The 15,479-nt window shown below is 34.9% G+C and overlaps 2 protein-coding genes across 2 annotated transcripts; one reads left to right on the forward strand and one right to left on the reverse strand.

The window, feature by feature from the left end:
- Nucleotides 1-601: 601 nt before the first annotated feature.
- Nucleotides 602-11,383, reverse strand: LOC143461552 (conserved oligomeric Golgi complex subunit 2-like). Its single transcript, XM_076959301.1, has 16 exons — nt 11,192-11,383; nt 10,381-10,542; nt 10,091-10,156; nt 9,719-9,886; nt 9,514-9,603; nt 9,251-9,430; nt 6,501-6,625; nt 5,866-5,998; nt 4,822-4,961; nt 4,636-4,719; nt 4,348-4,498; nt 3,408-3,579; nt 3,171-3,312; nt 2,863-3,003; nt 2,242-2,434; nt 602-855 (listed from the first exon to the last, which is right to left on the reverse strand). Exons 1-16 carry the CDS (start codon nt 11,294-11,296, stop codon nt 754-756), a joined length of 2,154 nt encoding a protein of 717 aa, XP_076815416.1. The 5' UTR covers nt 11,297-11,383; the 3' UTR covers nt 602-753.
- A 374-nt stretch (nt 11,384-11,757) lies between these two features.
- LOC143461918 (cardiolipin synthase (CMP-forming)-like) lies at nt 11,758-15,086 on the forward strand. Its single transcript, XM_076959860.1, has 5 exons — nt 11,758-12,957; nt 13,414-13,551; nt 13,678-13,807; nt 14,200-14,354; nt 14,604-15,086. The coding sequence occupies exons 1-5, from the start codon at nt 12,550-12,552 to the stop codon at nt 14,784-14,786; spliced, it is 1,014 nt and encodes a 337-aa protein (XP_076815975.1). The 5' UTR covers nt 11,758-12,549; the 3' UTR covers nt 14,787-15,086.
- Nucleotides 15,087-15,479: the final 393 nt, after the last annotated feature.

Genomic DNA, 15,479 nt, shown 5'->3' on the forward strand with positions numbered 1-15,479 from the left:
TTGCCTTAATTTAAAAAATACATCACAAAATTTAATTTCCTATGCTGAATTATTATCAATTCTTTTTATTAAAATAGATTAATACATTACGTTTGCATAAAAGAATTGTTCGTTACGTTACTTATATTTATTTTCAAAAAACACACATGCGTAATTGTCGCCGACACGTTTTGCTACACACTGATTCAAGGTTTTTCGCAAATAAAAATACAGAAACGTTACGATCCGCCGTTGCATAGAAAATTTGTTCCGGGCATTGTGACGTAAAAATGTCTTATGAATCAGCGCAACTTTTTCTATCAAAAACTTTGTACAGTATTATCTACGTTTCTACTGCTGAAGTTTCTACTACGTTTCTAGTTTTCAAAAGGAAAACTGAGCAATGGCAAACTTTTACGTCACTATGCCCGGAATAAGTTTGGCATGACACCGTAATTCTAAGGACGTTTTAGTTAATTAAATTGTAAAAGTTGAAGTGTAGTCGCTGTTAAGCCAAATTTATTTTAAACAAACTTTGACTACACAAAAAGTAAAAAGTAATAGGTCATTTTACGATGAAGAGATTAATTATGCATCAACATCTTACACAAACACAAAAGAGTCGCTTTATGTAGTTTCCTTGTATTGGAAAATTGGTACATTGCACCACATAACGTAAAGTATAATATTATATGTATAACTATAAGTCGCAGCAACAACAATGGAACAAAACTCTTGTATAAATGGAGCTAGAACTTGAATCGTCATGATAATTCAACCCATTGTTTCACCTCTCTTTGATTTGGCCTCTTCAACCAGATTTACCAGGGCAGTATATCTTCCAACATTTGACATGTTGGCTCCACAGTTTTCCATCTAAATTAGTACATAAAGACAACTTATTTTCCTTTATTCGTGGTTTTGAAATAAATGTATATGATAAACTGAATGACCGATTCACATAAACTAACTGATTGATGAACATGACAACATGAAAAAACATGACATAAATTAAAGACATTGTTAATTGATGGCGCAAATTAGATAAGCTATTCTGCTAAAGAAGCTAAAGTTTACAAACAATTTAGGAGTAAAATACTGAGAAAACAAATTAATTTGAAGCAAAAACACAGGAGACAGAGTAGATGCAAACATTTTAATTGTAGCCATAACTAGTAGCAGGGTACAGAGATGGGCAGTCGATACTTTGAAAGTACCGTCAGTACCGGTACTTGTAAAAAATGTACAGAGGGTTCCGATATTCAGTACTATTTCAAAAAAGTAGATCGTTACTTTGCCGGTACTCAGTACTGGTAGTCTTTGTACAGCAGATCCTGTTGCCAGCAGTGTTGTAATGACTCAAGTCACATTTTTGAATTACTTGACTTGAGTCAATGCTTGAAATGACTTGACTCAAGTCTCGGAAAGTAACTCGACCAAATCATTAAATCTTGGTTGTTAATTTATTGACCAACTGACATTTGATTTAATTGCAAGCGATCGGTTAAAGGTATAGCCAATGACATGACTTGCATTATATTTTAACTTGACTTGATCCATTTAGTAATTTGACTCGACTTGACTTAAGTCAACTTCCTAAATGACTTGACTGCAGTCTTAAAAAAATGACTTGGATACAGCACTGGTTGCAAGTGCCATTTTTGCCACAATTATGATCCCGCTAAAGGTACTTCAGGTCAAAAAATATCTGAACTCACTCTTTGCGACTTAATTAGACATTTTTAGATTGAAAAAGAACAAAAAGCGCTAGAATTGGCATTAAGTTTTAATATAATGAAGTTATAAAAAACCTAATTTCCGACGGTATCGGTACTGAAAAATTACAACAGTACAGTAATTCAGCACTATAGTATCGCGGTACTGCCCATCTCTGGTAGTGTACTTCTTTTTAATGCAAGCTAGAACAAACTAAACGTTGCGATTGTTTGCTACTAATAGGGACAGAAGTATGGAAACAAAATGTGAATAAAACCGATTAAAACCGCAATGAAAAGAACCGTGAGGTAAGGTTTTAGCAGCGTTTTAGAAAAGAGTACGATTACCACTCAAAGTGTGCAATTAAAATGTTTGCATCTACTTTGCCTCTAGTGTTTTTCCTTGGAATTTACAATTAATGTTTTAAGAGCTACCTAGAGAAATATGAGTAATTATCCCAAGAAACATAAATACTGCATTTAAACAAAGACTACATCACAATCCATATGCTATGACATAACCATGACGAGATTTTAGAAGACCAACCTGCTTTCCAAAACTTGTGACATCCAAGAAGAGCTGGTGTCTTATTTTATCATCATCGGAGAGAGAATCGCCAACTGCCATGGAGGCCAGATTGCTGGAAGACGACTTGCCCGACCTCAACTTCTGGAGACGAATGAGGCTTTCTTCCATCTTTCGAACAGAAATCAAGACATCAGACACCACTGAGTAAAACCTGGAACAAGAAAGAAGAGGTTAGTTGTAACAGACATGTGCGTAACGGTGTACACCATTGCCAGACATATGTGAGGCACGTTTTTAATAGATAATCACATAAGGGTCACATTACTTTGAATCGTGGTAAACAACAAGGTAGTGATGTGATTCAAAAAAATCCACAACATTTTGGAAAAAGTTAGTAGACATTAAAATGATAGGTACCCTATTGTTTTGTAGGTAATCGTAAATAAACATTTTAGATAACTGTGTCATGTTTTTGACTTCGGGGATTCTCCTCAGTTATACAACTTTCCAAAGTCCACTTCTGCATCAAGTCACACTAAAAATACTAGACAGGTACTTCAGCTCTAAAAGCGTCACATGCCACGAGTTTTACATGTCCATACTAGCACATTCTGAAGTGATAATTTGAGATTTTGTAACCTGTGAGATATGGTGGCAGCATATTCAGTAAGCCACAGATCCAAAACGCTACTTGATACTGAACAGCACTGGGCTTTATGAAAAGAAATTACAGGTTTCAGCACAGCAGTGACATATGATGATGGTTCCGTAGGTGCAGGTCTGTTGAAATGAAGAGTAAATCCAAATTTTGGTGATTTTAGAGGGAACTTCTGCACTGCATTGTGTCATAATTCATAAAGCAAATATGAAATATTTGAGAACAAAATAGAAATCATATACATTTAAATCAGGCCTATCATGAAAACTTTTGTATGTAAAATAATTACCGATTAGTTTTGCGAAAAAGCCTAGGCACATCTTGAGCTTGCTTTAGATATGGTATGGATTGTGCACACAAAGATTGGACAATGTACTTAACGAATTCCGCTCTGTGGTTCGAAAGCATTCCAAGTGCTTCATCTAAAGCTTCTGCAAAGATTTAAAAAAAAAAAACAGGAAAAGATTTTAAAATTGTAATGGAAGACCAACACAATGCTTGGGACATTCATCATAACTTTACCCACTTTTTAAAGCAGGTGTGTCTTTTAAGCCATGGTCAAGTGCATGTCGTTCTATGGTATCAGAGTAAAACCTTTGGACTTTGATGCAAGCTTCATCAGTATCAAGTATGACGTCAGAGAGTTGGTTTAAAGACAAACAATCTTTGTTTTCAGTTGGAGTTTTTCCGGCAGAAACCTGCAACAGAAAGTGACTGTACAATGCATGACATTACAAGAGACAGCACATTACTGTTTCTATTGATGACCTTTGAATGATAAGTGCCTTTCAAAAAGTGCCTTAGAGCCCAACTGCAAAGGTAAAACAACTTGGTCTTAAAATAAAGTAATAATTGAGTAATTATCTTTTTCATAAGTCATTCAGCTCCAAACTCTTTCAGTTAGGAGAAATTATTTTTGAAATTCGCATTTTTGCATACCGGCCATCTTCAAAAATAATCCGTGCTCAAATGGACAAGGTAATGTGTAATGTGCAATGCACAAAAACGCAATCTCTTCTGTAGCAGTGAAATTATTAACCAGCTTGCAGTTCATAACATGCTACTAGTAATTATGACTGGCCACGTATATTAAAAAGTCTGATTTCACCCCTGTTCAGATTTCAGAAGCTTACTGCTGTCGTCAACACTCGCGCTTTTGGTGCGGAAAGGTACCTCATCCATTTTAGCATGGATTATTTTTGAAGATGGCCGGGATGCAAAAAATGCGAATTTCAAAAATTAATTTCTCCTTACTGGAAGAGTTTTGGGCTGAAAGACTTATGAAAACGTTAATTACACAATTATTACTTTATTTTAAGACCAACTTGTTTTAGCGTTGCAGTTGCGCTTTAAGTTAAATACAACCAACTATAATTTTTTCCTCAAAACACTTTGTATTATATGTGATTTTGCAATATCGATAACATACATTTGTAGTTGCATAATAAGAGACCAACTTATGATACCTGTTTACCGTGAATTTGTTTCACCCAACTTGCATATCGTGAAAGGAGCTGTAAAGTCAATTTCCAAAACCGATGTATTAATGCCTGAAGAAATACGTCTTCCTTCCAGCACATTTTAATACATTGCCAGAGAACTACTGTTGAGTTTAGCCTAAAATTTAATTACATTTTTATAAAATATTGTTGCAATGTGAAAACAAATAAAATACCCTAATAAATTAGTTTGTAAACATCCTATTAAACAAATGTGCTGTAATAATGAGATATTTTTATTGATATTTTGCATACCTAAACTCACAATGACTTGAACCATCATTTTTTTCTGCGGGATTAATCAAAGCTGTCTCAAGTTTTCCTCCAATTTCTTGAAATCTATACAATACATTTCAAAGGAATTTAAATAGTTTTGACAAGTTAAGAAGAACAACTTTGCAGACTAAACATATTGATATTGTCAACGCAAATCTTTTTCACCTTATTTGAAAGTACACGGGCAAACTCCAGTGAGTCATCAAAGTGTTATAAGCATCACTTTGCCGCAGTCTTGAGATGCTAGCTTGAGAACCGCACTGTCTCTCAAAGTTGCAAATAAATTCCAAGCACAGAAGATATCGCTAAGCACACAGAATAATTTCTATTTAAGTAAGATATGTATACAAAATGCAGTTAATAGAAATTACCTCCTAGCATACCGAAAATGACAAGAGCCCTCCATTAAAAAACCCCAAAACATGTTTTGATCATGGGCACCAGGTATGTGAAACTCCTGGGTCACATGAAATCATTCTTGAGCTAAAGTGAAGCTCACTCAAGTGTGTTTTTTATTGGTATGATATAGTTTTAGTTAACTTAAGTAAGGTCAAAACTGATTCAATTTTCCAAACTGTTGGTTGTAATCAGTACAACGACAGCAGGAATATGTTTGTTTGTATCTTTTTGTAAATAAAATAACATTATGAATATTCCTGCTGCATTGTACTAATTACAGCAATTTCGAGTAGTTTTATTTGAAATTATTCAACACTATTTTTTAAGTTGCTTGCAGCATCTTGTTTTTTAGTAGCTTATGAAAACTCCTGCGTTATTCCATTAAATGCCTACAACTAATTGCTCCAAATAAGGTATGTAATTGTACAGTCGCTAATAAAATTAATTTGTTGTACAAAACTTGACTAGTAAAGGGAATCCTCTAGCCTTTTACCATCACGAGCAACTGTTCAATTCTGTCATGGCTATATGCTCCACACAACTGCGGTCGTTTTATATTTTGTATACCCAACTTTTTCTAGGCCACTACCTCTTTTTGATGAGGAGTGTGAATCAAACATGCAACCACATCTAACAATTAATTGTGAATCAAAGTAATGTGGCCATTGTGATACCGAGCATTTAATATGGGGCCTGCCAAGGTTGAGCAGTTTGACATACGTGATGTACATGAAATCAACAGTGTAGTTGTGTATTCAAGTTACTATATTATCAACTAATAAATGCCAAATAATTTTTAGAACATTTTACCTTATGGAATTTATTGGGGTCTCCTGACGAAAAAATTTCGGGCAACCCTTTTTCTAACGATAACACAATTTCTGGCCAAGCTGAATTAACAATGAAGTCATACCCAGGGATTCCACGGTATTGTTCACCCAGCCTGGCAAAAGATTAAAACAAGAACTCTTACATAAAATAACACAACTGTCCAAAAACATTAAAAATACAATAAACCTTTTACAATTAATACTAGAAACTATTTGCAGCTACTTAAAGAAAATTTCCTATTGTATACTTTAGAACAGGGGTGGGCAACATACGGCCCGCGGGCCGGACCCGGCCCGCGACAGGATTTTGAGCGGCCCGCAGACAGTTCCGCAGTTCAGTTTTGACTTCAGCAGCTATTGAAGTACATTATTTGTTAATAAATTCATTAAATACTGTTTTCGGTCTCTATGCTTAAAACTTAAAATTTACATTAAATACGATTTATTCCTTGCATAGGTGGATAAATACACGATTAATGTATCGATTCAGGAATCCGGCCCGCCAAGTAGTTTATTTTCTCATATCAGGCCCGCCGACCAAAAAAGTTGCCCGCCCCTGCTTTAGAAGTATGTAAATATCAAAAATCACAAGTCCTACTAACAACAAACATGTACTTGTTCTTTCTTCCAGATGTTATATCACACAGCATTCTTAAATGATTTGGAACCAATTCTAAGATTGTGTTAAACAGGGTTTTCAATTGAGCTTCACTAACATTTCCATTCTGCTCCTCAATAACCTAATATGAAAACATGAGATAAGTTAGTCAAAAAACGTTGCCCAGCAGCTTTAATACAAAGAGCATACAAGCCGTTTTATAAATGCATGTTTCCCAAACATTGGCCAGTTTGATTCTTAAAAATATTGTGTGACCTACCATGTAGGGTTGGATTATTCGGATAACGGTTAACCGGTTAACCGATTAACCGCAGTTTTTTTTTCTATCTGATATCCGGATATAATTCTGTCGGTTAACCGGCTAAAAGAGTATCGTTGCTAATGCGTTTTACACTTTTTAGTAAGTTTGAACATTCTTTGTTACGTAGAGGCTGACTCCCGCTGAGCGCAATTAAACCTTTGTTCACACTTCTATTGTCTTATACTTTCAACTACGGTACTCGTAAAATGCACGAGTGAAATTTACTATCACGTCACAAAGAAAGCATAATGAATGATTCTTTTAATAGAAGACTGCATTCTCATGGCAAGGTAAAGTCTGTGAAGTGTCAGTTGAAAAGCTTTGGCTACAACCTAGTTTGAAGTGACTAAATTTAAGAGATGGAATTTAAACGTTTCAAAAGTGATAATCCAGTTTGGGGCTACTTTCTACGATCAAGAAATGGTGAGAGGTCAAAATGTGAAACCTGTGAAAACACGATTTCTTGTAAAGGTGGATCTACAGGAGCAATGAGAAGCCACCTTGGTTTAAAACAGTGGTTCTTAACCTGGGCGCTACCGCCCCCAAGGGGCGCTTTTGATTTTTAGAGGGGCAGAAATACTCAGGGGGCGCTATAGGGGGCGCTCTGTTCAGAAGGTGTAACGATATTTACCTCACTGCAAATTTGCTTTAGTGGTTCTGTTAGATCAAGATCAATATATACTCTTGCTTTGTATAGGCCAGTGGTGGTCAAACTGCGGCTCACCGGCATGTTTTTTGTGGCTCTTCTAGTCGAATCGTAAAATTCCAAAAAAATTGCACAAAGGCTACCAACAGCATCGTTTATGAACGTTTGTCTCTTATTCTTTTATTTAGGCCAGCATTTCGTTTATGACGTAACAGTAGACATAGAATCCGAAGAGTTAGTTAACAGCAAGTCAACGCAATTTCATTGCTAAGACAGTAACCTTTAGCTCAGTTCAGTCTACTTAAAGACACTGCAAAACGAAAACGATGACATCTAAGGCCAGCAAAATGGTGCTTGTATTTTCTGCCAATGGCTCTTCCATTGAATACATTTGCCCACCACTGGTATAGGCCTAGGCCTGCTACATAGCCAATCTTTCTAGTTACGTCATAATGCGCATTGTCTGGTCTGAGGCTCCATTCGCTTTTAAAACGTAGTCAGTCAGTTAGCTAAACTTCAGCTTCGGCTAGTTTAGGGTTAAATATATTTTGTAGTATGTAATTGAGATATAATCTGCAATTGTGTTGAATTATGAGTTATTTTTCCTGCTTTACTAATGTATATTTTACTATATCAACCATTCTCTTATTATTTCTGTTATTATTATTATTATTACTGTTATTATTACTCTTATTAATATATTAAATAATATCGCTTCTCCCAAATACAAGGCAACCGGATTGGTGATTAAGCCGGTCTTTTCACTAAACACTCATCATTTTTAACACAGCCCTTTCATTATGGTGGGCAGCAGACTATGGAAACCTCTGAAAAGGGGCGCTGGGGGAAAAAAGGTTAAGAACCACTGGTTTAAAACATAAGGTCCCGTCTACAGGATTCCACAATTGATGCATTGTGCTTTATAAGGAGAGCGTTGCAGAAGCAGTGAACATTAAATTTGCGTGATTTTTCTCGTATTCGCTCGTACTGCGCGTGTACGTAGATCTACAATAAAACTGTGTAATGATTTTACAATCCATTTTTCATGCAAACCTCGTGAAATCGATTGTCTCACTTAGCAGTTATTATCCGGTTAACCGGTTAGATAAATTCCAAATATACGGATATATCCGTTATCCGGATAGTAAAAATTATTGATATCCGAACTAACCCTACTACCATGGTTTTCTACAATGTTTTTATAACATTGACAAAAGGTACAAGATTTGGACTGATACAACATTATTTAAAATGGCATATTTATTTTGTTTTCTTTTTTCTTTGAAAAAGGCAACATTTGCAGGAGGTGTCATTTGCTAATGTGCATATTTCACCTAAAGCACAGAAGCCTAGGAGGGTTCATGGGTATTGTTTTTCCTGTAAAAAATTTGTTTTTTCGGGTGTTACTTATAATGGTGTATCTATTCAATACACTTCTAATGTGAAGCAAACTGACTTATAGCAGATATTACTTGCTGAAATGCATATTGCACTAGAAGCATAATAACTTAGAATGGTGCAGGGACATGGTCTCCAAAGGAAATTACAACATCTAAAATGGCACAGAATGCATTAAATCGTGCTTTTCATTCCAAAATCGTTGGTCACAGAACTAGAATTTGTTAAAATCTGCAAACTTTTTGCACCAATATTCACTGTACACCAATTCCAGTGTTTAACACCTTCATTCCAGACTAGACCACAATGATGCCGAGTTAAGACATGAAATAAAAAATTTCCACATCCCACTTCGAGGAAAAACAGGGTTAGTGGTAAGTTTAATAACAAAAACAACTAACCTGTCTCATAAATGGTTGAACAACATGAACTCTAACAAGTGTTTCTGCATCACTTGTTTTGCTTATAAGAGCGTAAGAGTTAAGACAACGGTGCACATGACCTGGATCTCCGTTCGAAATACCAGCAACAAGTTCTCCTTCTAAACTTCTTTGAAGATGGCTTGTAATTTCAGATATCCTCTACAAGAGTGCAATCAGTAATATATTAGATTTCTGGATAGATAACAAATGGGTCTTAGATTTACTTTCTAAAGAGTTCTTACCATGCGATTCTGGTTTAAAACAGGAAGGCCTTTGCAGTAAGCTGCATGGTGCTGCAACTGATTGAATTCGCCTGATACACGTTCCAGGACCTAACACACAAGTAACTAAAAACAAGCAGTGCAACTTACAAGCAATATTGTTAAAAAGCAATGATGTGGTGTCATACACTTCACACTTGTAGTATTTCCAGATGATTGCACAAACCTGGCCTGTGTTTGATTCTTCAGACATTTGAATACTTTCGATTTTATTAATGGCATCCAGCAGCCCTTGCATGTGGCCCAGAAGTTTACGCTTCTCAGTCAATTGCTTTTGCTGGGCAAGAGTGGCTTCAATTTTTACAACTTGAGCCTTCATTACTTCTTCCACTTCCTGATGACAAGTATTATTTTAATGGGAAGAGCAAAAGTATAATAATTTTTTACACAAATGATGTAATCATAGTACAAATCTAAAAAAGTATTAATTTACATCTAATTATTAATTGATTATTATCGGCAGTCAACATAACAAATGGAGCAGAGAATATAACAGTAAAAACATGAAACATACAGATAAAAACAAAAGGTTGATTACCGAAACATCACTTTTGATCTTCTTGAGAGGTTCACGTAACTGGACTAATGCTTTATCCATTCCCACCTGAAATAACAGAAATGTTTTAAAAAATGCTTGCACATGGCAAGCTATAAAGTTGTGGATGATTTGGTCTGCCATTGCCTGCTGATTAGCCATCGCAGTCGCCCACTATTTATTAACCAACTTCTGGCATCTAACATTTATGGTCTATCACATTATTCCAATATCTTATTCAAATATTCTTAGTTGCTATGTAAACAAAGTGAAATTTATAAAAGTATTTATACCAGATTTGAAGAAAGATTCACAAAGTCTGCATAATCCTTGTTAATTAGTTCTATCATAGCATTTTTCAATAGCTTGAAATAGATTTCCAAGTCCTGACGTAGTGTTTCCAATTGGACTCGTCGCCTGCAGTCAGCAACAAAATTGTCCACACTAAAATTACTCTGCATAGAAGAAAACAATAAACCAATAATTGTGAAAAACATGGGGTTCTTTTCATTTTTATCCCTATACTGTGCTTAATATATATATATGTTGGTAATTATCCATAGTGGAAAATGTGGCCCTTGCGAGGTAATGTACATCAACATGTATGCCAAAGTTTTTTTTATCTTCATGCTGATTTATAATACATAAACAAAGAAAAACTGGTTGTTTGAACGCCAATTTATAATAAATAAACAAAGAATTAGGCCTTCAGTGCACGCCGTCACTCCAAAATTTGCATCTTTGCACACACGATTTCTCATCGAAAACTGACATACTTTGCAGTGGAGGTAATTATGGCAAGACATTTCAGTGTCATATGTTTCATTAAATTTCAGGTAACTCAACTCAACAATATCAATGACATTATGATCATAATGACACCATAAGCAATTTGAAAACCTCATGAAGTTGTGTCCTAAATGCAAAAGTAAAAGCGATCCAAAACACAGTTAAACATTTAAAAATAACACAGTCAAAAACAGTGAGTAATCCAAGAAAAACAAAATTTTAAAACAATTATGGAAATATTTCACAAAAGCCCAGTTGCTGCATAATACAAAACCATACATTACTCAAAACCTTAACACAAAAATCTTACCGTACCTTGGTAAACTCATTTTTATCAAAGCATAGAGGTGTTGGAGACAGTGGTAAAAGAGATGTCGCTTGGCTTCTCTCCGACTTTTCAGTGTTTTTATTTACGCCCATATTACCCTGCGGTTAAAAGCTCAAATCTACACCAACCCTTGCAACTTTACAATCCTAAACCCATCTGGATTTGCCAAAAACAAGAAATTTATTTTTTCTTGCAGATACGTTTACACAAAGGGATTCCCCAAAAAACGAAACTCGTTACGTGCATGGTTACTACTAACATCTTATAATGTTCTTCTAAAAGAATACTGTAAGATTTTAAATATGTTTTTGCAATGCCCAAATAAATTGAAAATAAATTTTTGTATTAATTTCAAGAGTACAAAAGTATAATCTTTAACGATAAAGTGCATTCTTTCTTGGGAAAATGTTAGAAATCTTTGGAAAAAGAGTGCAAAACTTTATTTAAAACATTTCCATGAAAGTATCGCATTGCTTGCAAAGTCAATCAAACGCATTTTTGCACGGTATTGTGTTGTTTATTTTTCGTCATTGTCTGAGGAGGAACGAAAAATAAAATGCCTACGATTATAGCCTAATGAAACAACAACTCCTCCAGCAAGCAATGAGTGGGGAAAAGCAATGCTTTTGGTTGAAACGTGCAAGAATAGTGTAACCAAATGCTAAAAATGAATACGGTAATGTTTAGCACGGCCACTAAGCCCAAATATAGTGACCATTACTAGCCTAAACTTTGTCCCACAATAGGGCGTATACTTGACTATTCTGCTGTTCTAGAACGTCTTAGGATAAAAGAGTCGAATAGTTTATTCGGAATCCAGAATTTTTAATCTACATTTTAGCACGGTTTGAATGTTAAAAAGTGAAGCCTCAGCAGTGTTTGCCCTTCGTCTTTGCAATGTTATTAATCGTTCAAAAGACATGATAGTTATTATATTGGCATTTCATTGCGTTATATTGCGGTTTCATTCATGACGACTAACGCATGCAACGATTGATTTGCGATGTGAACACAAGATGAACTGCGTGTGCCAATGATGGCACTTAACTATGATCAGTTAGAACATTCCGAATTTGTATGAAAATTGGATTCAAAGCCTTTCAAATTAGGGTCCTATGACTTGATGAGGTTATTCAATAATATATATAACTGTTCCCTTTGGGTGGTTCATCATTTGAGTTTATTTTGCTTTTGCACTCCCATATCAGGATTGAGAAAATTAAGGTATTATTGCGTCATAATTTCTTTCTTATTAACTCCTTGTCATTCAGTCGGAGTGCAAAGCTAAGATTATTTGCTTGCAGGTGTGGTTGATAAATTGACCAGGGTTTATAGTGCAACAGCAATGAATGCTTGGAGATCTGTTTTACTTCGGTGTTTACAAACTCCACATAATTTAAGCAGAAGTTTGAATTTGCTTGAAGAAGTCCGTTTCATTCGTGAGTTTCATGTTGTCTCTGTTCGTACTTGGGGATGGAAGCATTTTGGCTTTAAGGAATTTGATCAAAAATGGAATTTAAGCTGTCTTTCGATCAGAAATTTCTCCTCTGGTGCCCGGAAAAATCTGTTCAGATTTCGTTATGGCGTTGCTGATGAAAACTTTTCGTGTAAAAATTGTCGCAAGTTTCAATCGTTGTTTGTAAGACTGTTTTCCACACAACCTAATATAGAAAATAATCATGCAAAACCTGAATGGGAAAATCTTCTTGAAAATGAAGAGAAGAAAAATCATATTGAGTCCATTCCAGTAAAGGTGCCTTTAATAAGTTTCAGACCTGCATAATGTAATTGTTTAGTATTATATGAACTTGCATGGATAAGAATGATGACTTGTTAACTTGTGGCTGCAAAAGTAACTGGTCATTACAAGCCTGGTAGACATCAAAGATAAACTACCAAGAACCCCTCAGTGCTAACGTTAGTTCCATTGCAATTTACAAATATACTTCAATTTTTTATGGTTTGTAAGAAGCTTCGCATCCAAACATGACAAATTTTCCAATATACCAGGCTGGCTAAATGCAGAAAAGAGGAGTAGAGACTTCATAGCAAGCAAGCTACTTGTCATCATAACATAAACCATCAACAGACTATTATATACTGTGGTTGTTGCTGTGTCCTATTTTGATCTTCCAGATTTATCCGCACACAAAAAGGAGTTGGAAAGATTACGATATTTTATTTGCAGCTGAAAATATGTTTTTTGCAGAGAGAGAATATATATACAATTCCAAATTTGATTTCAACTCTTCGGATTGCTGTGACACCATATCTTGGATACCTTATTATAAATCAAGATTTTTCTTACGCTCTGGGTTTGCTTTTTGCTGCTGCATTAACAGATGTTGTAAGTTGTGTATGTATGTTTTTGTACCTACAAGTAAAGCTGATTTTACACTCATTTTATTTAGTGCATCACGTTTGTGCAATTCTGCACTAGACCCGCATTCTCAAATTCGAACTTTTTGCACAGATAGATGGTCAAATTGCTCGTAGATGGCCATCTCAACAGTCAGCTGTTGGTTCTGCATTAGATCCTCTTGCGGACAAAATACTTGTAGCTGTCGTTGCGCTATCTCTAACATATGTTAAAGTATTGCCAAGTATGTCAAAACTGTGCGAGTTACTTTAACTTAATTTTTACTAAAACTTGTTCTATTAGGTTATTTATAGATACTTTTTGTGGTTTTGATTGTTTTTAACTTTTTACAATAAGCCTATAGCCCAAAACCAACCAAATAACTTTAAATTAAGAACATCATACAAACATATCTTTTATTTTGAATTTACTTGCAATCCATTCTACCTTCCTATGACTTCTTGCAATGTAGCGAATGGCCATTTTTGATGAAACTGGTTGGGTCACTATTTTTCTTTAATAATAGTTTTTGGTATGGCTTGTATTTATTTTTGCATTATTATTATGCAGCTTATATTTGTGGAAATTCGGTAATGGAATTTTTTTTTACTTTCAGTTGTATTTTTTTATTTTTAGTTGCTTTAACAGCTCTGTTTGTGGCCAGAGATTTGATATTGATAATTGCAGTTTTTTATCTTCGGTATCGTACATGTCCACGACCCATTACTCTGAAACGATATTTTGATCCCAGCTTAGTTAATACTAAGCTTTCTCCAACTTTTATAAGCAAGGTAAAGATTAATATTTATCAGTGTCTTTCAATTTGTTTGTGTTAAACATAGGTTAAGGTATCTGCCATATTACAATAGTGTGTATTTTGTAAAAGGAGTATAGACGGAAGCTATGTGTACATTGCAGTAATGGTTTACATAAACAGAATTATATACCATGTAAAATAGTCTATACTCATATTTAATCTTATCTACGTATTTTCAAATAACTCACCAAATTTTTATTTTGTTTTGCAATTATTTCTAAAGGCAAATACTGTTTTACAAATCCTTGTCATTTGGTGTTCTGCTGCTGCCCCAGTGTTTGGATATTTGGACCACTCTTTACTTCATACATTGTGGAGCATTAGTGCTATTACTACGGTCGCTTCTGGTGTAAGTTATATTACACGTAAAGATACTGTTCGAATATTAAAAGACAAAGATCATTGATCCACATAAAATTAAAGCTTTTTTTCTAAAAAAAAATAAAATTATAGTTGTTTGATAGTTTTGGTATTGTCGTGTTAATCATTTGAGAATCATGCTTCTGTAATTTTCGTTTTCACTGCCATTTTATTTCTTTGTTTGCAATAAACACTTGTTCTCTTTGTTTATTGCTAAATGGGCATTGGCCAATATTTGTGTCTTCATTAATAAATCAAGGAATAGTAAAAGATGCGGCCCAGTGGAAAAAATTGTTTTTGAAGATGAATCAATTCAGCAATTCAATAAAAGGTTTTTCATTCTTTTTATCTTTCGTCTTCAATGTGGGGGACGAAAAAAATCGTGCTTACGCAGGTGGTCGCAAACATATTAGTAGTTATTGACAATAATTTTCACAAATTTGACAGGCAATTGTGGCAAGGCCTCTAGGGCAAAAACGTGCATTAAGGACCAATAAGAGAATGTAAAAAAGTTATTAGCGTCAGCACGGCCACCAAAACCAAAGTTTTCAAAGCAATTCATTCTGAGATAAAGCGGTTAACAGGAATTGGAATGTATATATCAGCTGCGGATGAGTTAATATGCGGACTATATACTCCAAAGAACAAGCAAAACGTGGTAGTGAAAGGCGTCTCAGTAAAAAAGTAATGACGCGTATCTATTGAAGTTGGTTATCTTGCGAGTCAAAAACGGTCAGAG

Source organism: Clavelina lepadiformis, chromosome 6, assembly GCF_947623445.1.
Source record: "Clavelina lepadiformis chromosome 6, kaClaLepa1.1, whole genome shotgun sequence".
NCBI lineage: Eukaryota > Metazoa > Chordata > Ascidiacea > Aplousobranchia > Clavelinidae > Clavelina > Clavelina lepadiformis.